Source organism: Sarcophilus harrisii, chromosome 1, assembly GCF_902635505.1.
Source record: "Sarcophilus harrisii chromosome 1, mSarHar1.11, whole genome shotgun sequence".
NCBI classification, from domain to species: domain Eukaryota; kingdom Metazoa; phylum Chordata; class Mammalia; order Dasyuromorphia; family Dasyuridae; genus Sarcophilus; species Sarcophilus harrisii.
In genome coordinates this window covers 335298593-335324298 of record NC_045426.1, presented here as the reverse complement: position 1 = coordinate 335324298, position 25706 = coordinate 335298593, and the positions used below count along the sequence as shown (strand labels likewise).

Below are 25706 nucleotides of genomic sequence, written 5' to 3'. Positions count from 1 at the left end.
AAATTATCTGCACACAAGTCAGGTGCTGATGCCTCCCTAGTCCCAATCCAATCCCCAGAGTCCAGAAGCCAGTCTAGTCTGTTCCTGCCTCAGTTACCTGAAGAAACTAAAAAGTTGGAAATTAACACAACAAAAAGGAAGAGGATAAGTGAATGATCCACCTTTCTGACTTTAATCTCATCATATATGACTACTTGTTAAAAGTTTAGGTGCAGTGCATAGCTCCAGAGAGGATTTTTGTGAAGAAAAAAAAGGTCTTTGCTCTCAAGGAGTTCAGAGTCTGGTTGAAAAGACAAAGTCAGCAAACATGAAACAACTTTTTTAAAAAGTTAAATGTGCTTTGTGTGACATTATTTTGTAAAGGAAGATAATATCTTTTGTGAACTACAGAGATCACTTGGGTATTGGAATAGATTGTTCACAGACTTTTTGAAATGTGAAATGTTATGCTGTTTTGAATGTTGTTGGTTTTCCTTTAGGGGGAGTGAGAAGTGGATAGGAAGGCTATCCTTGTTTTTCACTCAAGGGGCATGGAAATATACGTTGGGGAGTTAATTAGCAAACAATTAAGTGGGAACACTGAGTTGAGCAACTAAAATCTTGAAGTGCAGTGTAACAGAGGCGGCTTCTTGATTGGCTAAGAGTAAGATGGGAATACAGAATGGAAAGATGGACTCAATCCAAAGCAACTAGGTAAGCAATCAAACCTTGCAGGAGTATTCTGATATGGAAGATGAAATTCTCTTCTGGACCACTGAGGAATCTAAAACATTGAAATGGGTGCCCTGACCTAGAAGGGGTCTTAGCTCAAGCAAGGCCTGGAAGATTATAGCTAACTGAATAATTTAAGGAAGTTTTAGTTCCACCTTAGACTAAGGTCATCTAAACCACCATACCACAGTGCCTCTCAGACACTGATTTAATGCAAGTCCTTGAGAGCAGAAGTATAACCTGATAAATGTGGCGCCTTTTCTTTAAGACCAGACTTCACTAGTGGGGCCAGGATACCCAGCCTGCTGCTGCAATCCTATAAGAAAAAGAGCTAAGCTCTCAAACAAAGACTCCTAATCTGCACAGGAATAGCGCCGCATTAATGGCAGGCTACACAGTACCTGGCCTGGCTCCTGCTGTGGCCCACTAAGCTGAGGGGAGAGCCCTGAGGCACCGTACCCAACATTGGTTCTCTCTGGGAACACCATGTTATGCCCTTCTATGCTTACAGAGTCCTATAATTCAAATAGCACAGTGGCCACCAAACTCCCAGACTCATTTCAAATAATAATGCCTGCTGTGTAGCAGCAAAGGCTTACACAGTTAACTCATTTTATCTTCATTCTTTAAAGCTCCATTTTACTGATGAGGAAACTGAGGTTTCAAGAAGGTTAAGTGCTCTCTCCAGGCTTCCACAGCAAATTGATGGAAGGGCAGAGACAAGAACCCGGATCAAAGTTCTTTCTTTTCTTTCCTTTTTAACCAGTGGTGTGGAGTTTATTCTACCACAATATTATTTACGCTATAGGAACACAAATTATCCATTTTGTACACTTAAAGAGTATATTTTTAAAAATGTTATTTTATTTTCAATTTATAGAACCCAGCCCCAGTCTTTTTTTCTTCCATTCCATCAGGTTCCCCATCTTGTCCCATGAATGTAGAGAGGCCTGATGCACAGGCATCCCAGGTGAGGAAGGCATCTACTTCACTGGCTGCTCACATCCAGGGCCAAGGGCTAGAGCAAGCAGGAGGATACGTGTAGACAAATCCTTCCTAACATCTGACCATTCACAGAACTAGGGACTTTTATATCTATATCTACATCCTGTGTTGATAGCTTCTGTTAGGGCAAAGATGAAAGCCAGGGTGAGGGGCAGCAGTTCCAGTGAATCCTTGCACTGTCAGTTACCACTTGTGTGACCATGGGCAAATGAACTCCTCCAGGCCTTGGTTTACTTATCTATGGAACAGGATGAATTAGATGACCTCTAAAGTCCTTTTGTCACCACGAACTTCCAGCTCTAAAAATGACTTAGGTGCTTACCTAGCACCCTGCTAGGACCAGAAAAACACCATCTCTCTGTTCTTCACTGTACACCTGCAGGTGGCTGGGCTTTTAGAGTCATCTATGTATTATAATCTGAGAATTGCTGCCTAAAAATAACCTCCTACTACAGAACTGCTCTCTCCCAGTCCAACCTTGTCATGGATTTCATGAAGTGTCACCAACAGAGACAAGTTCTGTGGAGTTAGTAAGGCTTTGTTCACCACCTAGCCTCTCCTTTTAATATATTAATAAACCCTGAGGCAATCTGAGAAGGGAGAGAGAAGCTTCCACATCAAGGGATTATCAGTTTATCAGTCACTTATATCTTTGGGTGATTTGTAGAAGAGTTTTGATGAAGGGAGTCTATATGAAAGGATGAGCTTTGGACTGGAACTCAGGAGACCTTGTACTTCAATTATGGTTGCACATCATGTTCCCTTACCATGATCACATTTCCCCCCTTTCAAAACAAGAGGTCTGTCCTGGAAGATTTGTGGGAGGGCATGGACGGAGGGAACAAGCCAAGATGGCAGATCCGCACTGTGATCTGCACTGCTGAAAGAAGCAGTCATGACTTCCTGAAATACTAAAGAAGTATTCATGGGCTAAGAGGAAAATGTCTAGTTCAACACCAATACAGGTGCCTGGGGTAACACTAATTAGTCCCAAGGGCACTATGACTGTGTCTATCCAACAGGTATGATTATTTATTTTCTAAGTGAAGTACCAAAAGAATGACAAGAAGTAAAAATAAAACAGGGAGACTCAACTTGTCCTACAGCCACTCTGGGGGCCTAGACTGAAAGTTACAAAGTACTGAGCCTACAGCTGGTAATGACAACCAACCCAAGGAGGGTGGAGAACACCCTTCTTCTAAGCTGGGGAATCCAATGCGCTGATCATCCATTCCCCGGGCTGTCCAGTGCCCCAGGCCACGATCACTGTGGGGAGGGTGCCCTCTGGTGGCCACCTCCCCTCAAATCCTCTCCAGCCAGGAAACCTTTTCAAAAGCCTGGCCTCCAGGTAGAGAACAGAAGTACAGAAGCCTTCAGGAGCATGTTGCTTATTTTGCAGATGGAGAGACTACGGTCTGGAGAAAGGGTGTGGGAGCAACAGCTTTGATTTCACTGAGGATAAGGTCTCCAAGCTCCCGCTTTTGAGTTAGTGGAGAACTGAAACTGGAACCAGAATGGCATGGGATTTCTGTCCCACTGCGGCCCCACTAACACAAACAGGAAAAAACAGTGACTGGGTAGGACCTCTTTAAAGCCCTTTCCTGCACTAAGAATGGATGAGAAGGAGCAGATTGCACATTCTAATTATAAGATTTGGCCAATAAGAGAATGGGCTAACTTTAGGAAGGATGCCTCAGCTGAGGAAGCTGCGGAAAAGAGCAGCCACGGCCCCTGCCCACAGCCAGGAAAGAGAGATCAGAGCTCACACTGTTGAGACTCTTGCCTGACTGACTCTCCGTGACCCCGTTTGGGTTTCTTGGCATTTACGCTGTTTGCCATTTCTTTCTTTAACTCATTTCACAGATGAGTAAACTGAGGCAGACAGGGTAAGTGACCTGTCCAAGGCCACACAGCTAATACGCATCCAGGACCTCATTTGAACTCAGGAAGAATGTTTATGACTCCTGGCCGGGCACCCTGTGCACTGTGGCGCCACCTAGCTGCCTCAACATACCGCTACAGAGGTCTCTCATTCAAGCCACAGTACTTCTGTGCTCAAAATCCTCAAGGGCTCCCTATTACCCACAGATTCCTTTCCCTTGTATCCACAGCTCTACAATTCGGTATCTCCCTACCTTTCCAGCTTGAATTTGCAGTGTTCCTGTCCAGGCCAAGTGGACTACTTACTATATTCTGTACAACACATTACACCTCCCTCCCCCTCCCCACTTTGTCCCAAGGCATTCAAATTCCTACTCATCTTATAAAGCCCAACTCCAGTTTCTTGTCCTCCAGCAAGCCTTACCTGATACAATTAACAAAACTCTTTCCTTCTGGAAGACCCCCATAACTCTTTGTCCCTGTTTTATGCAAGTGACACAACCATAATCCAAAATCACGAACATACGCCATTCCTAGACTAGCTCATAAGCTCCAGAAGGGAAGGAAGTGTACCCTTTCCAAGCTTTTCAGTTCAAAACTCTGCTCTCACAGCCTTTATTTAATACATTTTACTGAATTAGGAGGTAGGGAGTGCAGATATTACCAAGCCCACTTCACAGAAGAGGAAAATTCAGCTCAGAGCATTAAAATGCCTTGTCCAATTGATGCATTGTTGGTGGAGTTGTGAATGAATCCAACCATTTTGGAGAGTAGTTTGGAACTATGCTCAAAAAGTTATCAAACTGTGCATACCCTTTGATCCAGCAGTGTTACTACTGGGATTATACCCCAAAGAGATTATAAAGAAGGGAAAGGGACCTGTATGTGCACGAATGTTTGTGGCAGCCCTGTTTGCAGTGGCTAAAAACTGGAAACTGAATGGATGCCCATCAACTGGAGAATGGCTGAATAAATTGTGGTACATGAATGTTATGGAATATTATTGTTCTGTAAGAAATGACCAACAGGATAATTTCAGAAAGACCTGGAGAGACTTACACGAACTGATGCTGAGTGAAATGAGCAGGACCAGGAGATCATTATATACTTCAACAACAATACTAGATGATGATCAGTTCTGATGGACCAGGCCATCCTCAGCAACGAGATCAACCAAATCATTTCCAATGGAGCAGTAATGAACTGAACCAGCTACGCCCAGAAAAAGAACTCTGGGAGATGACTAAGAACTATTACATTGAATTCCCAATCCCTATATTTATGCCCACCTGCATTTTTGATTTCCTTCACAAGCTAATTGTACAATATTTCAGAGTCTGATTCTTTTTGTACAGCAAAATAACAGTTTGGTCATGTATACTTATTGTGTATCTAATTTATATTTTAATATATTTAACATCTACTGGTCATCCTGCCAGCTAGGGGAGGGGGTGGGGGGTAAGAGGTGAAAAATTAGAACAAGAGGTTTGGCAATTGTTAATGCTGTAAAATTACCCATGCATATAACCTGTAAATAAAAGGCTATTTAAAAAAATGCCTTGTCCAGTCACATGGTTAACAAATATCACACTAGTTACTTGAACCCAGGTCTTCTGAGAACAGTTCCTTCAACTTAATTGTTTTTCAGTCATTTCAATTGCATCTGATACTTCCTGACCTCAGGTGGGATATTTTTGGTAGAGATACTGGAATGGTTTGTGATTATTTCCTTCTCCTGCTCATTTTACAGATGAGGAAACTGAGGCAAACAGGATTAAGTGACTTGCCCAGGACCACACAGCTAGTAAATGTCTGAGGCCATATTTGAATTTAAGTCTTTCTGACTCAGGCCTTGGTGATCTCCAGGCCTTTCTTTTTTCTCTCTGCCTTTCTGATATTTTTTACTTCTTATCTTTCTTTTCTGTTCTGCTGCTTCTACTCAGAATATCTGAGTAGAAGCATCTTCCAACATTGGAAGCCCTCAGGATTAGAGGCTTGCCACCACCTCATTTAAATGTAGCACATTATTAAAGCACAAATTAATCCGTATGAAGTGCACACACACGCTCCAACACCTCCCCCACCTCCCCTCCTACAACAGGCTGCTGCTTTGCTGCCTCAGTGAGCCCAGACCCTGGGAACCTGGACTGTTACTGTGGAAACCACAGCCAAGTTTTCTGAAACCTGTTCAAGCAGGTGACACATTTAGCTGTCAGAATAGCATTCTGCTTACCAGCTCCCTTCAACTCACCTAGCCCTGGGATGAGATTCAAGGACCTTTCACCCTTGTCTACTCCTGGCTAGGCCCTCTGGCTGCCCTGACAGGATGCAGAGTATATTAAAGGAACCAAATGGGAAAAGTTAGAAAGGATCAATAAGTGGTTTCTGAGAAGGCATGGAAAGAGAGAAGAAAATAAGAAGGGTAAAAAAGAGACACCAAGAGAAACCTTCCCTATGTTCCCCTTCTACCCTGGGACCCATACTCTGAACCCTTGCAGAGAAATCCAGATATGGAGGAAAACCAAATTATATAACATCCAAGCTGGAAGGGACCTTAGAAACTCCCTCCCTCTCCTACCCTTTTACTAGGCCAAGGTCATATTGCTTATTAGAGGAGTCAGGAGTCCAAGGCATTTCCCATTCTGAATCTCTCCCGACATGGATATCCAGTCCCTGGAGGGCATGCCCATTTTCCTATCTGGGACAATTTCCAGCTCAGGAACCCCTTGAACGTCACTTCTGCCTCTTCACAGTACAGCACGAAATGGGTACAGAGTACTGAGTTAGGAGCCAAGAGACCTTGGGCAAACTGTTTCCATTTCTCAGAGTTTCAGTTTCCCCATCTGTAAAGTATCATGATACTTAGCTCCAAGGGTATATTCTGATTAATCTGGCTACTCCCATGAACTTATATGCAACATACACAGCTCTTCATTGTTAGTCTCAACTAAAGACAACTTTCTCCTCCAAGGTTCTCTCAGTTCCAGAACACTCAGAGACTTTAGAACATGAGAGTTTGATCTGAAGTAAATGCTATCAAATCATCAGGTATATTTATGCCCCGAGAGGGAAAAGTTAAATATAAACTTCTAGAAGGCAAAGACTGTTTCCTTTTGTCTTTTAACACCTACTACAGGAACTTACATATAGCAAGTGATCTCTCTCCCTCTCTCTCTCTCACACTCCTCTCCCCAAACTGACTAAAAAGTAAAATTATAAGAGAAAAAAAATTTAAGGAGTAGGTAACATCATAGGAGGACAAAATACTTATTTTTTTCTTTCAGGGTCACATAATTAGTGTCTGAGGTTAGATCTGAATTCTCTGTATAAAAATAAAGAGAAAGCAACTTCTTCCAACAAGATGAACATCCCCTCCATCTGGCTGTCCCTCAGGATGGTTATAGAAGACTGAGTTTCCAGAAATGTTAGAAAACTGAGCCTTCCCCACTCTGTTACAAAAGTCCTGGGCACAGAAAGGGAGAAATTCCTCCAAGGAGCCCATTAATGCTTCTGAGTGCTGCTCTCGCCACACCCATTGGCCCAGCGTCCTCTTCAACTGGGAGAGGAGGGTATTTGGCTTCTGAATGGCTTTTACTCTCTCCCCACCCTCCAAGTCTCAGCTAGGAAGTGAAAAGACAGTCTTTTATTCAGCTCTGGAGAAGTTGGGGAAGGTGTGGGAGGAAGACAAGGAAAAGGAGAGAAAGAACTCGCGTGGAGACCTTGACAAAAGCTACCTCATTTGATCCTCGGAACAAACATGTTAGGTAAGTGCTGCTAGGAGGCCTATTTTACAACTGAGGAAACTGGCAAATAGAGATGAAATGACTTGGGGGGGGGGGGAGGACAATTAATCACACAGCTAGGAAGTGACTGAAGGCCGAGTTGGAACTCAGGACTTCCTGATTCCAGGACCAGTATTCTATGTACTATAGCGACACCTAGTGGCCTCCAGATGAGTCCTCTGGGGCTTTATATACATATGGGATGAGTCCATAAATGCAGAACCAGATCCTCAATGCCTCCCCCTCTGCATCTCAATCATTTCTTTTATTGCTTTGCCTAAAAGTCTCATTTCAGGACAACTAGGAACAGGGCTCTGAAGCCTGGCTCCTCTGCTTGGCTCTGCTATGGCATCTTTGGGCAGAAATATCTCCTCATTCTGTCTGGGTCTCGGTTTCCCCATCTGTAAAATGAGTGAATTGGCCCAGATGAGTCTTAAGGTCCCTTCTAGCTCTGAATCTAAAAGGACATGCAGGGACCTCCACAAGTGGGAGCCTCCCTAAGCTTTCAGCCTTCTCTCCACTGCTGTTGCCCAGAAGGTTGGCCGTGGCGACCAGCCCAGAGATGGCAACACAACTAGCTCCCAGAGGCGGAATTCCAACCCACCCCTCTGGCCCCAACCCAGGGTGACAGCCCGGCTCCACACTGCTCACCAAGTCTCTGGCTGATCCCAGCAAGCACTAGGGGCTCCCCAGGGGACGGCTGGGATCGAACTTCCCCTGCAGGGTGCCGGAGCCGGCCCTGGGCACTGAGTAGCAGTGGCTCTGACTCCAGACTGTCGCCCTCTCCCAGAATACCCTGCCCGTGGGCGCTGCGGCACCTTGTGCCCCTGCTCTCTCCGGGCTCCCTTCCTGCGGCCAGGGAGCCTGCTTTGTAATACGCTGACAATTGTACGAAACATAATTAGGTTCCCCTGTAGTCCCACACATGTTACGTGTTTAAAAACCTTGTTCTGAGAGAGTCCATGGGCTTCAGACCATCCAGGGCGGATGTCAATAACCCCAAAAGGCTTAAGAACCTCTAGAGTAGAGATGTGCTCGGCCCGTGAATACTGCTACCCTTTTACTAAAGAGCGGAGAGGGGCTGGGGCAGCCCCCTGTGCCAGACACTATCTCCCACAGTTCTGACACATAAGCCCAATAAACACTTCTAACATCCAGGATAAGTCTCTTTTAGCCATCTTTGCATCTGCCGCAATACTTAACATAGGGCTTTGTACACAGTACTCTATCAACGGATGGCTGGTGAATGAATTATTAATCCAGAGAGATTCTCACGGGCAACAGCTGGATAAGGGACCATGACCAACAGTGACCAACAGAGGGAGGCACAGGGCTTTCCTGAAAATCTGGCAAGTACTCCCCTGTCCTGAGAGCAGTGTGCCTTCCTGAAAAGCCTTCCCACCCCACCCCCATACTCCCTGACTCTAGTCCATTTTGGGGGCGCAGATCTAACCTACAGAAATCTGGGAGGACTTTGCAGGTGAGAGCAGGAATGAGGAATGGGAGAGGGGTTCTTTTACAGGTACAAGTGGCTCAGGAGCCTTTGATGAGCTGTTTTGGAATGAATCCCAAATCGGAACACATCTGATTCTTTGGACTGGGTAGATTGAGATCAGGTCATATATTTACCTATTTCTAACCTTTCCTCTCCTCAGCTGTGCCAAATCATGTCAGCCTTCAGGGAAAGTTGTGGAGAAGGGAGAAGGCACTAGGGAAAAACAAGCTGGGACATTTACCCCCTAATGAACCAGCCTGACAGCTGGAAAGAACAGAGCTATCCCCAGGTCTCTAAAGATAAGGGGTCCCTGGGTTCTTGGCTCTGAGGACTCTCCTCACTCCTGTTGTACCCGGGCTGTGGGGTCACTGGATGACCATCCCCATCCCTTTGCCAACTTGAATGCCAGTCCACAGAGATCCCCTTGGCCCTGTACCCCACTCACCTTGCAAGATGTACCCAGGAGAACACCATCAGAGCTCCAGGCCACGCTTTGAACCTGGTCACCGTGGGTAGCCATCTCTAGGAAGAAGTAGGAAAAAATCAAAAAGTGGATAAAGCACCCGCCTTAGAGTCAAGAGGACCTGAGTTCAAATGTGGGCTCAGACACTTAACACTTCCTAGCTGTGTGACCCTGAACAAGTCACTTAACCCCAATTGCCTCAGCAAAAAAAATTAAAAAAGAGGAGTCTACATTAGAAAGGTATCCAGTCAGTGGATATCTTCAACAAAGAGAAGATCTAACTCAGTTCCAATTGATCAAGGATGGACAGAAGCAGCTACACCCAAAGAAAGAACACTGGGAAATGAGTGTGAACTACTTGCATTTTTGTTTTTCTTCCCAGGTTATTTTTACCTTCTGAATCCAATTCTTCCTGTGTAACAAGAGAACTGTTCGGTTCTGCACACATATATTGTATCTAGGATATACTATAACATATTTAACATGTATAGGACTGCTTGCCATCTAGGGGAGGGGGGTGGATGGAGAGAAAGGAAAAGTCGGAACAGAAGTGAGTACAAGGGATAATGTTGTAAAAAAATTACCCATGCATATATTCTGTCAATAAAAAGTTATAATTTTAAAAAAAAAAAAAAAAAAGCAAGCTATCCAGTCACTGGAAAAAAATTTGGAGCAGATGGGGGTTCCTCAAGAGATTCAAGGCAACCTGAGGCACTAATAGATGCCATTGGATAGCATCTGGGGCCTTCTACAGAGGCAGTCATGGCATTATGGAAAGGGCAATGAACTCGAAGTCAGCAACCTTGGACATGGGGCCAGAAGCCATCATTTACTAGCTGTGTAACTTTTGAGTAAGTCACTTTATCCCTTTATACCTCAGTTTCTTCATGTGTATAATGGAAATATTATTGAAGCACCATTGAAATATGATTATTATATCCCAACCCTAGAAATGTTTCCTTTTAGGAGAGAAAAAACAGGTGTAGACCCCATCTCTATCTGTATTGCTGAGTCACCATTTCTTGAATCACTCTTTTCATCATAAAATTCTCCTGCTCAGAAAACCTGACGTGAAAACCTTCAAGCCTCCTCAAATCTAAATAAGTTGGGTTGTTATTCAAGACTTTATAATCTGGTCCCAACCTTATTCAAGTCAATTAAGTATCTATTATGACCAGTTCTGATGGACCTGGCCATCCTCAGCAACGAGACCAACCAAATCATTTCCAATGGAGCAGTAATGAACTGAACCAGCTATGCCCAGAAAAAGAACTCTGGGTGATGACTAAAAACCATTACATTGAATTCCCAATCCCTATATTTATGCCCACATGCATTTTTTATTTCCTTCACAAGCTAATTGTACAATATTTCAAAGTCTGATTCTTTTTGTACAGCAAAATAACGTTTTGGTCATGTATACTTATTGTGTATCTAATTTATATTTTAATGTATTTAACATCTACTGGTCATCTTGCCATCTAGGGGAGGGGGTGGGGGGGGGTAAGAGGTGAAAAATTGGAACAAGAGGTTTGGCAATTGTTAATGCTGTAAAATTACCCATGCATATAACCTGTAAATAAAAGGCTATTAAATTAAAAAAAAAAAAAAAAAGAGAGAAAAAAAATTAAGTATCTATTAAACTTCAATATGCCAGATATTCTGAGAACTCACACTCTACCCTTGTTAGACCTCTATCTCACTCTCTCTCAAATAGGTTTCATTAATTACCAACTCCTGGTCTTTTCTCCCTTCCCTTTTTTGGAAGCTCAACATCCACCTCTCTAAATCCTATTTATCCCCCCTCCTTCCTGAAACCTTCCCCAACTTATCTAGTCCACAACGCTGTTTCTCCCTTTTCTGAATTTCTAGAATTTGAGAATTGGAAGGGAACTCAATGGTCATCCAAGTCAACCTATACACTAAACATCCCTGATTCATCCAACAGGTGGTCACTCCAGCCCACTCTGTCCCTCCAGGCAGCCCTTTGCACTTCCAGGAAACTCTACCAGTCTTTCCACACATCAAACCTCCATTTTTTTCTTGAATTTTTCACTCACTGCTTCTGGGCTGTGTTCTGGGACAAAGACAACAAGAGGAATTTTACCTTCCCATGACAGCCCTAACACCTTATCACAGACTGCTTTGTATTATAGTAATTGTCTGCTATGTTTAGTTTTTATCTACATTGGACTGTAAGGCTTCTAAGGGTCAAGAAAGGGTCTTCTATGTGGTTCTATCCTGCAGGGGGAATAAATAAATTCATTGGTTAATATGAAGATTTCCTTCCCATATATATGTCATTGATTGGGGTCATCCAGGATTTTGCAAATGGTTTTCCAAAATGTGCCATAGTACCTTCTAAAATGGGACTATTTAAGAAATATCCTCTTCTATTAATCTGGACAATCCATATTTTTGTAAGCATTCATCCATTTCACTTAGATTATCAGATTTATGGGCATGCAATTGCGCAAAAAAGCTTCTAATTATTGCTTTAATTTCCTCTTCATTAATGGTAAATTCACCCTTTTCATTTTTGATACTGATTTTTTTTCTTCTTTCCTTTTTCTAATCAAATTAACCAAAGGTTTATCTATTTTGTTGGTTTTTTCCATAAAACCAACTCTTAAGTTTTGTTTATTAATTCATTTAATTAATGTCTTCTTACTTTCAATTTTATTAATCTCTCCTTTGATTTTCAGAATTTCTAATTTGGTATTTAATTGCAATTTTAAAATTTGTTCTTTTTCTAGCTTTTTTAGCTGCATGCCTAATTCATTGATCTTTTCTTGCTCTATTTTATTCATGTAAGCATCTACATATGTAAGACTTCCCCTAAAAACTGCTTTGGCTGAATGCTATAAGTTATGGTATGTTGTCTCATTATTGTTATTCTTTTGGATGAAATGATCAATTATTTCTATGGTTTGTTGTTTCATCCACTCATTCTTTAGGATTAGGTTATTTAGTTTCCAATTAATTTTTGGTCTAGTTTTCCATGGCCCTTTGGCCAAAATTGCATGTAATTTTTATTGCATCATATCTGAAAAGGATGCACTTATTATTTGTCTTTCTGCATTTGATTGGGAGGTTTTTATGCCTTAAAATACATGGTCAATTTTTGGGCATGTGCCATTTATTGCTAAGAAAAAAACTATATTCATTTCTATCCCTATTCAATTTTCTCTAAAGGTTTATCTACCTAACTTTACTTAAATTCTATTCACTTCAACTTCTTTCTCATCTATTTTGTGGTTAGATTTATCTAGTTCTGATAGAGGGAGATTGAGATCCCTCCAATATCGTTTTGCTGTCTATTCCTTCTTACAACTTATTTAGTTTCTCCTTTAGGAATTTGGATGCTATCCTGCTTAGTTTAATGTTTAATATTGACATTACTTCATTATCTAACACAACCTTTAGCAAGACGTAGTTCACTTCCTTATCTCTTTTAATTAGATATATTTTTGCTTTTGTTTGATCTGAGATTAGGCTCACTACCCCTGATTTTTTTTTTTTTTTTTTACATTAGCTAAAGCATAATAGACTCTGCTCCAGCCCTTTCTTTATTCTGTATTTATCTCTCTGCTTCAAATGTGTTTTTTTGTAAACAATATATTGTAGGATTCTGGCTTTTAATTCAGTCTGCTATCCACTTCCATTTTATGGAAGAGTTCATCCCATTCACATTCACAGTTAAAATTACTAACTTTTTATTTCCTGCCTTCCTGTTTTTCCCAAGTTATACCTTTTTCTCTCCCTTTGTTCTTTCCCTCTTCACTAGTGTTTTGCTTCTGACAACCACCTTTCTCAATCTGTCCTCTCTTTTTTCAGCCCCTCCCTTTTTAACCCTTTCCCCCTTCTACTTCTACCTTCTTTCCTATTAGCTTTCCCCCTTTTTTCTCCCTTCCCCCCCCTACTTCCCTATACTTCCCCCTTCCTTTAAAGACAAATTTCTATACTAAACTATATAAGATATTCCCTCTGAGTCAAATCCAATGAAATTAAGGTTCAAATAAGCATTGTTTGCCTCAACTGTAATAGATCTTTTGTGCCTCTTCATGTGATGTAATTTACCTCCCCTTTCCTCTTCTCCCAGTACAAACCCTTTTCCATCCTTAATTTCTTTTTTTGTATCATCACAATAAAGTTAATTTATACCTACACTTTCTAAATATACCCCTTCTAACTGCCCTGACAAAGGTACAATTCTCAAGAGTTACACAGATTATCTTTCCATGTAGCAATGTAAACATTTTAACTTTTTAAAAACAAGGTTTTTTGGTCTTTTCTTTTGACCTTTTTATATTTCTCTCGAGTCTTGTATTTTAAGATCAAATTTTTAATTCAGCTCTTACCTTTTCATCAATAATGACTGAAAATCTCCTATTTCACTGAATGCCCATCTTTTCCCTTTAAGATAAGTTTTGTTGGATGGTTGATTCTTGGTTGTAGTCCAAGCTCCTTTGCCTTCCAGAATATCATATTCCAGGCCCTTTGATCTCTTAAAGTAGAAGCTGCTAGGCCCTGGATAATCCTGATTGTGTCTCCTCGATATTTGAATTTTTTTTTTTTTGGCTGCTTGCAGTATTTTCTCCTTAATCTGATAATTCTGTTACTTAGTTACAATATTCCTTGGAATTTTCATTTTGGAGGTCTCTTTCAGGAGGTGATAAGTGGAGTCTTTCAATGATTATTTTATCCTCTGATTCTAGGATGTCAGGACAGCTTTCCTTGATGATATCTTGAAAGATGCTGTTCAGGCTTTTTTTCTTCATGGCTTTCAGGTAGTCCAATAATACTTAGAATGTCTTTTCTGGATTTTTCAGGTCAGTTGCTTTTCCAATGACGTAGTTTATATTAAAAGCTTTGTTCATTGAAATTTTTTTCCATCTTAAGAATTCTATCTTTTTTTTTTAAATAGCTTTTTATAATAAAGACATATGCATGGATAATTTTTCAACAATGACCCTTGCAAAAACTTCTGTTTCAACTTTTCCCTTCCTTCCCTCCACCCCCTCCCCTAGATGGGAGATAGTCCCATACATATTAAATATGTTAAAGTATATGTTAAATACAATATATGTGTACATATTTATATAGTTATTTTGTTGCACAAGAAAGATCGGATTTAGAACAAAGGTAAAAATAACCTGAGGAAAAAACCCCAAAATGCAAGCAAACAATAACAGAAAGAGTGGAAATGTTATGTTGTGGTCCATACTCCTTTCCCAGCGTTCTTTCTTTGGGTATAGCTGGTTCTGTTCATTACAGATCAATTGTAACTGATTTGGATCCTTCTCATTGCCAATTTTATCTTTTAAGGAGTTCTCTTTTTTCTATTTTGCCAATTCTATTTTTCAAGGAGTTGTTTTCTTTTCCATTTTGCCAAATCTATTTTTTAAGAAGTTGTTTTTTCTTCAGTCAATTTCTGTTTCTTTTTCTAAACTCTTCTGCAAAGTTTTTATTTCTTTTCCCCATTTTTCTTCTAACTCTCTTCTAAGATCTTTTTTGAACTCTTCCAATAAAGCCTTTTGAGCATGAGACCAATTCATTTTCCCCTTTGAGGCTTCACCTGGAGGCATTTTGCCTTTGGTGTCTTCTTCAGGGTTTGTATTCTGTTCTTCCCTGGCACCATAGTAGCTCTCTATGTCAGAGTTCTTTTTGCTTTTTTTCTCATTTTTAAAGGCTGAGGTCTGCTCCTAGGGCACAGAGGAGATTATTCTAGTTGTCTCCACAGGACAACAGGGGCTTCTCTTTGCCTGTGCTGGGACTGTTGGTACTGCAGGTTTCCCCACTGGGATGGCTGGGCCGGGTCAAGTTCTGCTGGGGTTCACAGGCTCACTATTTGCCTCCTATAGTTGAGTTGGAGATCTCACAGCTAGTCTGCTAATCCACTAGCCTTCTGAACCAGGAAAGACAGAGTATCCAATGCTGTTGTATTTTGGCTAAGAGCCTCCCACCAGATTCCTCTCCACCCTGAGCCTCCCTTCCCTGTGCCTGCACTGGATCGCTTGCTCCCCTGCCCAATTAAGACAGCACTTTCCTGAAGTCCTACCAAGATATCTTATGCTAGAAAATTACTATACTCTAAATATTTGTGGATTCTGTTCCTCCAAAATCTGTTCAAAGGCTTGATCTGGTGTTGATTCTTAGAGAAGCCAGGAAGAGCTCAGGTGAAGCCTGACCTGTTGACCATTTTAGCTCTCCCCTATCCTTGGCACCTTCAAAGCAACCTAGGGAAACTCAGGAATCAGGGTAAAGATCAGGGAATTTCAGAGCTTGAAAGGGCCTTGAAATATGAGTTTTGGCAGGGGCTTTGGAGGTCACCCAGTCCCATTTAATTTCCAGAGACATGAGGTATAGGTTTTTGTGGAACAGCTACTTAGTGGTAATACTGAGAACAAAGCTCAGGACTCCTGTCTCCAATGCTGTTTTTGCTCCAGGTTATGTGACTTATTAGAATTACTTTTCATAATAACATTTCCATAGAGATTTAAGGTTTTCAGAGAGTTGCATACCTTATTCCCTTTGATCCTCAACAGCCCTGTAAGAAAGGTTATGACCACATGATTACCTCCACTTTACAATTAAGAAACTGAGGCTTCAAGGTTAAATGGTTGCCTTGGGTCACAACTTGAAAATTTCTAGGTCAGAATTTGGTGGGGAGAGGGATAAAGAATTCAAATCAAGATCTCTTGTGACTTCAAGTTCAAAGCTCTTTCCAGTATGCCAGGTGTGAACTAGAAAGTAGATAAAGGAGTTTTTGGGAACGAGGAAGAAGGAAACAATTCAAATAACTTAAGGACACACCATTTCAATGGTACCTATTATTCAGACTGAGGTATTTAATTAGACTGAGCAAATTACTATACCTACCAGTGAGGGTATGCTGCAGGGCTAAATCCCAGACTTTCACAGCCTTGTTGGAGGCGCTCACCAGCACGGTGTCTGAAGTGGGGTGAAACTTAAGAACATCCACCTGGAAGTCCTCAGGGCCCAAAACCACCCCAGGAGCAGAGGGCAAGTCCTGGTTGGCAGTGGCAGTGGGCAGCCGCCACAGCTTTATCTATAACAAAAATGCATTCATGAGTTTCAGGTATTAGATTTTGTAAGGAAGAATGGAAATGGTGAAAGATTTCTCTTTTACTTATGTCATTCTGGTCTCTATTCACAGCCCTGATATCCATGTAAAGCTGAATAAAGGAAAACAATTTCTACCTCAGAGCTCTTTCAAACCAGCTAGTCTCCTACTATAAGACTTGTCCATTTGGTCTGAAGATCCCAAGCTCCTCAAAGATTCTCCAACTTAATAACTTTGTTATAGTGAAAAGGATACTGAACTAAGATCAGAAGCCCTGAGTTCTTATGCAAGCTTTTCCATTAACTTGCTGTATAGCTCGAGGTAAGCCACTTAACATCTCACCCTCTATAAAATGAAGATGTTGGGATTTTAAGGAACCTTTCTTCCAAAGCTAATATTCTGCGAAAAAAAGATAGGGCTATCTGGAGGCCTGATGTCAATCTGGGCCTAGGAAAAATAGCCATATAAGATGCAACAAGGGATATTTAAAAAATTAATTTTTACAAAGGCACATACTTTTATTGCCAGAAAATTACATTATCTATGACAATGTAGTATTTATTTTGTGGTAAGTTAAAGTTGCATGTCTTACATGGACATAATTCAAAGCTTCTTTTAGAGAATAACAGAAAGGGGACAATTTTCAAACCTTGCTTAGGGAATTCAATTGCCCTTGCCATTGCTTTGGTCGCAGAGTGAGAACAGATGCCACTAGCAGAGAAGGGCATCTATAAGCACTGAGAAGTTGGAGCTCTACCCTCTGCTATTCCTGGACCCTCATTCTTTTCACCAGATCTCTGTGTAAGATTTAATCTCACAGTTTTACAGGTGTCAGAGAACACTATATTTCTTGAAGTACTCACTGAGAAAGAAATGAATTTCATTTCATCTTTTGGGCCAGACTGGATACCATTTAATATCTACCCACCTTAAGCCCTTCCCCAAAAACTGAAAATGTATGTTTGTAGATAAGGAAGCTTATACTGAGGATGGGACTTCCTTCAACTTCCCAATTAAAGGGAGAAGAAAAATTGATGAACACTAACCCTAAAACTACACAGAAATCATGAGCAAAATCAATAGATCTATCTAAATCCTATAATACTCATAGTAAAATCTTTAAAAGCATTTTTGCTTGTTTTAGGTAGCAGGGTAGAAGAGAAATTAGAAACCTAAATCCCTTTCTAAAGCTCCTACAAGAGGAACTAAGGGACAAGAAAGGATAATACCCAGGAAGCACTTTGGGGCTGGAGAAAATTGAGTGTATGGAACAACCCAAGGCAAAGAAGTATTCAAAGAGAGAAAGAAGGATAGCATTCATATAGGGTCCCATATGGCACCACGACCTTAGTTGGAGGCAGAATCCATAAGAAAAAGAGCCATGAAGTCTAGAACTCTGAAGAGATATACTTGGATTTCTTTTGAATTCTCTCTCCATTTAGAATAGAAATACTACCTGTCTTTGGATGGACAGCTAAGTCCCCAGAAGGGTGTTCCAACATTCTAAAATTTGATTAGAATTATTATTTAAAGGAATTTGAAGTGGTTTTGGGGAGAGGTTGGGTGAATTCCTGCCTCTACCCGACATCTTGCCTCCCCCTTCCAAATCCCGAGAATGGAAACTGCTAGGGAATAGGTTCAGATCAGCTTGCTAAACTATGTCTTATTGTAAGCTCAGGAATCCTCAAGTAGAATGTTTTGGGAAAAGGACCCCATCAGTAGCTCTCATGGGCTTCCCAATTCCCTCACTCACCATTTTGTCTGCTGAGCCTGTGGCAAGGAGATGGTCATCAAATGGAGAGAAATCAAAATCAGTCACCAGATCTGTAGGAGAAATATAGTTAATGAGTGCCAAAGTGACTTCAGCTTCTGGAACCCTGCAACACAATCCCCTGAAGCAAAGACCTCTAGTGCTTATACACAGTTCCCCCATCTTGAGTCCTGAAGTACAAAGGAATATCCAGGCACTTTGGGGGCAAATACCAGAGATTTCTTATAATTCACATTTCCAACTAAAAGTTTTCTGCTCTAGGTTCAAATTCAGAGTCAAGTAAGTTAGCAAAGGGATCAAAAGGAAAGATGAACTGAGTGTTTCCCTGGATTACTGAAGGAATCCTGCCCTGTTCAATGAACCAATAAATTATTTATAAAAATCTCCTATGTGCCCAGAACAATTTATAGAAATATACATAATATGTGTACACACACACACATATATAAACATATAGAATATACATAGAAGGCAAGTATTAATCAAAGAATGATTACAAAAACTGTTCATTAATGTTAATGGAATTCTACTGTAGGAAGCAAAGAAAAGGAAAATTCAGAAAAGCATGGAAAGATTTCTATAAACTAATGTGGAGTGAAGAAAGTAGAAACAGGAAAATGATAAATAAAAATAATAAGGTAAATGGAAAGAACAACATAAAGAAACTAACTACTTTGAAATTACAATGACCACCATGCTTGGTCCCAAGGAAAAAACAAGAAAACCATATCTCTCCAGGGACTACAGATTTGAAATATTGTATATGCTATGGATGGTCAATTTGTAATATTGCACACACTATCAAATTCGATGACTGGCTTAGTTATTAGTTTTGCTCAACTGCTTCCCCTCCAACCCTTCTTTCTTTTCTTTTTAAAAAATTATTTATAGAATACATTTTATGTATTTATTCTTTATTTTATTCTATTATTTTTTATCTTTTTACTCTTTAATGCAAGGCATGGCTTGCTGGAAATGGGAAGGGAGAATATACTTGGAAATGAAAAAGCAAGAAATCAAAAATTCTTTTAGTGGTAAGGCAGAATGCTAGCACTTAAAATTTACTTTACAAAATATTAAGAATTCGATGGCTCTTCACTTAGGGTAGATTTAACCACAGGTATTACACCTCTAGTGGGGAGCTGCAAAAATCCCAAGTGCCTCCTACACCAAATTAAAATGTTATGGGAAATGTTTAACCAAAGAAATAAAAATACTACACAACACAGATAATGTCAATATGTGGTTCTCCCAAGTCAATATGTGGCTCTATTTAAATATGACACCACTGGCCTGGATGACCTGTGAAGTTCCTTCCAATTCAATGAGCATTCCAAGGCATAATTACCATTGACAGCATCTAGGAAAGTGGCCCCACAACTCCTGAATGAACACCTCCAGCCCAGTGCCTTTATTTCATTGACATCTGATAACTCCTTCATAATAGGGCACACAGCTGCCCCCCCCCCCCCGGAATGGCAATCTTGACAAGCTATTCTGACACTTGTTCAGCCTTGTTGCAATTGAGGGGGAGGAGGGGAGGTAATAACTGTTAGCCCTTTTTTAAAAGGGATATAATTTGGGGGAACACGAAAGCTTGGCTGTTGGTTCTGGGGCGCTTCTTGTCTTGAGGGCAGTGGCCAATGAGGATGTAGATACCTGGTGGTAAAGGAGAACCTCAAAGAGTCAGATCTAAAAGGCTGCTAAGCCCTGTTTCTCTTGGGCCTCCCATTACAAGAATCACCTCACAGAGTTATTACATTGGGCTACTTTTTGGGAGGGCACAGGACTTTCAGTACTCGTGGGGCTAGTGGTACAGCTATTTCTGCTGCTTCTGTGGCACTTGACAACAGGTCAGTATACATGTGGAAAACGTTTCTGAGAGATTTTGGACCATCTGGAGTTCATTAGTTTGGGTTCATTAAGACTGAGGATAGAAGTCTGTTTCTCCAGGTATCTCCTAGATAGTATCCTTGAAGTAACTCTTTGTTATCTCATTTCTTGGCCTCTGCTGTGCACACTGCCATCTATGAATCTGGGACAGAGGCTGTGTCAAGGTACTTAGGATGCTCAGGATTCCAGCCCTTTCCCTTTCACTGTTCTTTAGTACATCTTTTAGTGGCTTCTGGTCTAGGGTAAATTGGGAGGGGAACCTGAATCCAGTAAATATCTTTGATGAATCCTTGATAAATGATAAGTAATTTACCAAATAGCCATTGAGTATAAAGGAGGAAACTATGGTAAAACCTAGATTTAATTTCTACTTGTGATACCACAATCATAGATTAAAGAGCCCCCAGTTTTTGGTATTATGGAACACTGTCTAGCTGGTGTAATTATCTCTTTCATCCCCACTCCCAGGGACCTTGTCCTAGCTCCTCCAACCACACAAATTCACTCTCACTTCTGTGCTGGTCTGCATCATTTCCTCATCTGTGAGAGAAGGGGATGTGAAGATCTCTTACAGCTCTTAACATTTCACAGTCTAACATTCTAAGATTCCTCATAGAACTAATGCTCTAAAAACCTTCCTCCAAACTAACAGGTCATACTCATGCTTAGAGTGTCAGTAGTATTTAGTGAGGTCTTAATGACCTAGAAAAATCCAAAGAGAAGGCCTTTACAGGGCAGTATTCCTAATCTTAGCAATTTCCCAAGATGAATACCCTCTAGACTACTGGAACAAATGATATCTCCCTTTGATTTTTCAGAGTACTTTGTACATACTGTTAAATCTGAAGTCCCTTAATTTTTTTTAATATTTCTAAACTGCATTTCAATATAACTGACTTTTATAATCCTAAATATTTTGATTTATGTGCTTAAAAGACATTGCTTTAAGAAGGGGTCCATAGGCTTCATCAGGCTGCCAAAGTTCTCCAGTTTTATACATTTCTTATATACTGCCATATTCTACTCTGTATTGCATTTTATCAGCACATGCACCTTACCCCACTTCTCTCCCCTCCCCCATACATACAATGGATCATATTTCTTCATGGGGGAGGGCGAGGTCTGTTTTATTCATCTCTACATCCTATCTATAGCTCTGCAAAACACAGGCATTCAACAAACATTTCTTGAATGTAAACTGTAACAAGCACCTCCACCCCCACTCCCCCCAAAGCTTTAGCAGAGATCAATCCTTAGTCCCCACCATGAGGCACGAACAGGGCTACTGGAGGCTCAGAGCTGTCAGCACAGCTGTGGTAAGTGAAAGAGTCAGGCCAGTCTGAGCATGAGTGCAAGGTGCCAGCTTGGGCTGGACATCCCCACTGCCACTGCCCAAACCCCTCTGCTTAGCCACAGCTGTCCCGGTCCAGCAGGGCCTGCCCCAACTCGACATCACAGAACAGCTGGCCTAGCTTTTGTTCACTCTTCCTCCACAAGCTACCAGTCCCTGGCAAGATCATCTTCCTCTGCTGTGGATTCAAGGCATCACAGCGCAAGCCCCAGGCAGCACAGAATCAAGATCAGGTGGGCAAGGGGCAAAGATCGGATCAAGGAAATTCTTCACAAAGTGGCCCTGTGGCCCCCAAGCCCACCTGTCCTCAGCAGAACTCCAAAGTGAGGTACAACCGGTTTCCCTGATCAGAAGCTCCTGCTTGGTTGGGATGACCCTTGGACCTTGCAAACTTAATGATTACTGGAGTGGAATGGGGATAGGAAGCATTAATGTTAGGAGGCCCAGTAAGTGTTCAACAACAGGACATGCTGTTGCATTTTGCCTTTCTATGTCTATCACTTAGCACAATTCCTCACACAAGGTAGGCAGTTTTCCAGCTGAATGACACTCAGAATAAAAAGGAAATAGCAAGAGTGAAAAGAGCAGGACCAGGAGATCATTATATACTTCAACAACAATACTAGATGATGATCAATTCTGATGGACCTGGCCATCCTCAGCAATGAGATCAACCAAATCAGTTCCAACAGAGCAGTAATTAACTGAACTAGCTATACCCAGCAAAAGAACTCTGGGAAATAAGTGTGAACCACTACATAGCATTTCCACTCCCTCTGTTTTTGTCTGCCTGCATTTTCGATTTCCTTCACAGGCTAAATGTACACTATTTCAAAGTTTGATTCTTCTTGTGCAGCAAAATAACTGTTTGGATATGTATACATATATTGTATTTAACATATACTTTAACATATTTAACATGTATTGGTCTACCTGCCATCTAGAGGAAGGGGGAATGAGGGGAAAAGTTGGAACAGAAGGTTTTGCAATTGTCAATGCTGAAAAATTACTCATGCATACAACTTGTAAATAAAAAGCTATAATAATTTTTTTTTAAAAAAGGAAATAGCAAGCATGTCCTGAGCAGAAGGCCTCACCTACCTGAATGGCAACCCAGGGATGCCACATTCCTCTTGTTCTTGCCTTGACAGTCCAGGGGCACAATGCCCAGAGTGCCTGTTAGAAAAAGAAATCAACATGGATTTCCAAAATCCACCCTCCGCAGGTCCCCACAATCCTGTGGGAACCCAGATGCATGCCTCAGGGAAGGGAGCCACCTACAGGAAAGGCACAGCCTGGAGGACAACAGTTTCAGCCTTAAGAAGTGCTTTGGATTCTACCCCAAGCTCAATCTGGACCCCTTAGTTTAGTTCTTGTAACTGTAACAAGTCAAAATAAAAATGACTAAAGGTTATAGTCCTGGGATGATAAGACTGAATTAAATGACTCCACCATACAGTGTGAAGAACATAAAACTTGCTACCAACTATCTGTGTGACTCCCAACAAGCTCCTTTGCCTCTCTGAAACTGTGTTGTTAGGATTAGATTAGAGACTGTAGACTGGGCTACAAGATCCTGAAGGTGGATCAGGTCTGGACACCATTTCCAGTCCTCACTGAGAAAAATGATGAATTAGCCATTTGTCAGGCCTGTAAGCGCTCCCAGCCTTCTGCTCTCATGTTCATCCTTGATAATTCCAACCCTACAAAGAGTCTTTCTATCACCCAGCTGTGGAATGGAGAAAAATAGAGAGGTAAAACTAAGTTCTCCTCCCTCCTCTAACTAGGAGTCTAGAAAATGTTGCCCTTTTCTCTCCTTGCTGGTCCTCTTCTCTGACTCTCCACTCTAGCCAACCCAAATCTCTGTTTCCAACCCAGTCCTCATACCTGGTCGATCAGTGTTAAACGCGATCAAGCTACAGCTCGACTTGATGTGATTCCCATAGGATGAAGCTGTTCCTGCTCGAATGTCATTGATCCAGGCCTGGAAGTAAGGAATAAGCAAAGAATGGTAGTGATGGAAAGGCATGGTGATATCCTTAGAGGGAGCAGGCAGTAACCTATAGTTATGTTTAGGATTAGAACCCAAAAGGAAAAAATAGTGGATGGGACATCAGAAGATCTGGATTTGAATCATTTGATCTCTCGAGACTTCAAGTCCTTTATCTATGAAATGAAGAGGTTGGACTAAATGACTTATAAGGTCCCTTCTAGTTTTTATCTTTGATTTATGATAAGCTCCCTTGTCTCAAATATTATCCTACCTAGGTACCAAAGAATCTAAAGTTTTATTATTAAAAATGTCTTCCTTCTGTTAAATATCATATTTCTCCCTGCCATGGCTCTGAAGGCTTATACATTATCTTACGCAAGTTTATAAAAAAAAGATAAATTGTTAAAATACTGAGGTCCTAAGGATATGGAAGAGAGGAATACTGAAAAGAAAAGGAGAAAGACTTAGAAAGGACAGACAAGGACCATATGCCAGGGGCAGCCCTGGTGAAAACTCTTTGAGAAGGGAGGAGAAATCAGCATACGCAAGCAACAGTGAGAAAGAAAGGCAAAAATCAGCTGACATCATGGCTCTAATTATTAGTGCTTTTAGGACTTTAGAATTAGAATTTTATGCCTGGTATTGTAGACCTATAAAAAGTTGCTTGGTTTTTTGGTTGGAGGAAGGGAGTTGGAAGTGCTGGTGAGCTGTGATTTAATCAATTTGTGTGAATCCTTGCTATCATGGAAGACTAAGAGCATTACTGGACTCCCCTTCCCCAAGGGAGCAAAACAAGAACACGAAAGAGTAAAAGAAAATATCTCTTTAATAATAATAAGTGACATTTATGTTTCTATGTTTATAGAACACTTTTTATACAAAACTCTGTGAAGTAGGTAGTTTGAATATGAAATTATCCATTTTATAGGTGAGGAAACCTGAACTCAGCAAGGTTAAATGATCTGTCTGTGCATACACCCCTAATAAGGACTCAAATTAACTCAATAACTTAAAAGCAACAACTTCTGGTGGCCCAGTATGATTATACCTCACTGTCCCTCATTTAATCTATTCTATCTTCTAACCAACCTTCTGGCTATTTTCCAAACAAGGCATTCTATTTCTCACCTCAATGCTTTTATTCATGTTATTCCTCATGCTGGGAATGCTCTCTCCCTTCTGATTCTGACTATTTCTTGGAACCTTAATTTCCTTTCAAGACTCAAGCCATCTTCAATAGATTTTTCCTAGTTTGTAGTTTGCTAGTGTCCAGTCAGCTTTGTTAAAATTAATGAATTTGGAGGAGAATTTATTGTATATTTAGTTATCCATGTCTGAGGTCAGAACTGTCCTGAGTCTTCCTGAAACACTGTTTTACCTCAGCAAAATTCAAGCTCCTTAAGGGTAAGGCCCATCTTCTTACTGTAATTGTATCTCCAGGGCCTGGCCAGGAGTGTGAACTTAAATAAATGCTTGTTGTTGATTGATATAAGTATAGGTTTCTGGTATTTGTGGGCACATTTCTTTTTCCTCTATATCACACAAGTATACTCTACCCCTTTGTAATTTGACTATTTGTAAGCTTTCTATCTTCTTTTATTTCATAGTTTCCCCCTTAATTTGCTAACAAAGTTTTACTTCTTTATTAAGAAATAAACAGAATGCTGTAAAGTTACCTGTAAATAAACCTGTACATAAAAGGCTATTAAATAAAAAAAAATTTAAAAAAGAATAAAAAAAGAAATAAACAGCAGAAAATAATCATAATAATAATCATAATAAAAGCCAACATTTATATAGTTCATGAAGACTTACAAAGCAATTTATTTACATTATTCCACCATTTTGATGAATATGAGTGAGAAAGCAAGGAGGGTTCATAAAAGACTGATGGGAATGGGAAGAAGGGGGAGACACTCAGATACTTCTGTAAAGATTAAATTTTTGGTCATGGCCTGACTAGTAATGTTATCCTTTAGAATTCACTTCCCATCTTTCAGATGAAATAGTAGAAGAAGACAGAAAAGGTCACCTTTCCTGATCTTACCTCAGTGGATTATCATTATTATAAGTAATATTCCTGCAGTCCTTCATATAAAGAATACAGCTATGATCATATGCAATGGGGAAAAACTGGAACCTTTCGCAGTAAGATCAGGAGTGAAACAAGGTTGCTCACTATCACCATTATTATTCAATATTGTATTAGAAATGCTAGCCTTGGCTATAAGAGCTGAGAAAGAGATTAAAGGAATTAGAGTAGGTAATGAGGAA

The 25706-nt window shown here is 40.7% G+C and overlaps 1 protein-coding gene across 2 annotated transcripts in view; it reads right to left on the bottom strand.

The window, feature by feature from the left end:
- LOC100930850 (coronin-7) overlaps positions 1-25706 on the bottom strand; it is a 110626-nt gene that overhangs the window by 70103 nt on the left and 14817 nt on the right. For both annotated transcript variants that reach the window (XR_004230806.1, XM_031945601.1), the window contains exons 2-6: positions 23327-23423; positions 22541-22615; positions 18178-18248; positions 16220-16409; positions 9320-9396 (exon numbers count right to left, since the gene is read on the bottom strand). Coding sequence is in view for 1 of the 2 variants with exons in the window: in XM_031945601.1 (XP_031801461.1) it covers positions 9320-9396; positions 16220-16409; positions 18178-18248; positions 22541-22615; positions 23327-23423 (510 nt within the window). In the remaining variant the exon portion in view is untranslated. The remainder of the gene's footprint in view (positions 1-9319; positions 9397-16219; positions 16410-18177; positions 18249-22540; positions 22616-23326; positions 23424-25706) is intronic.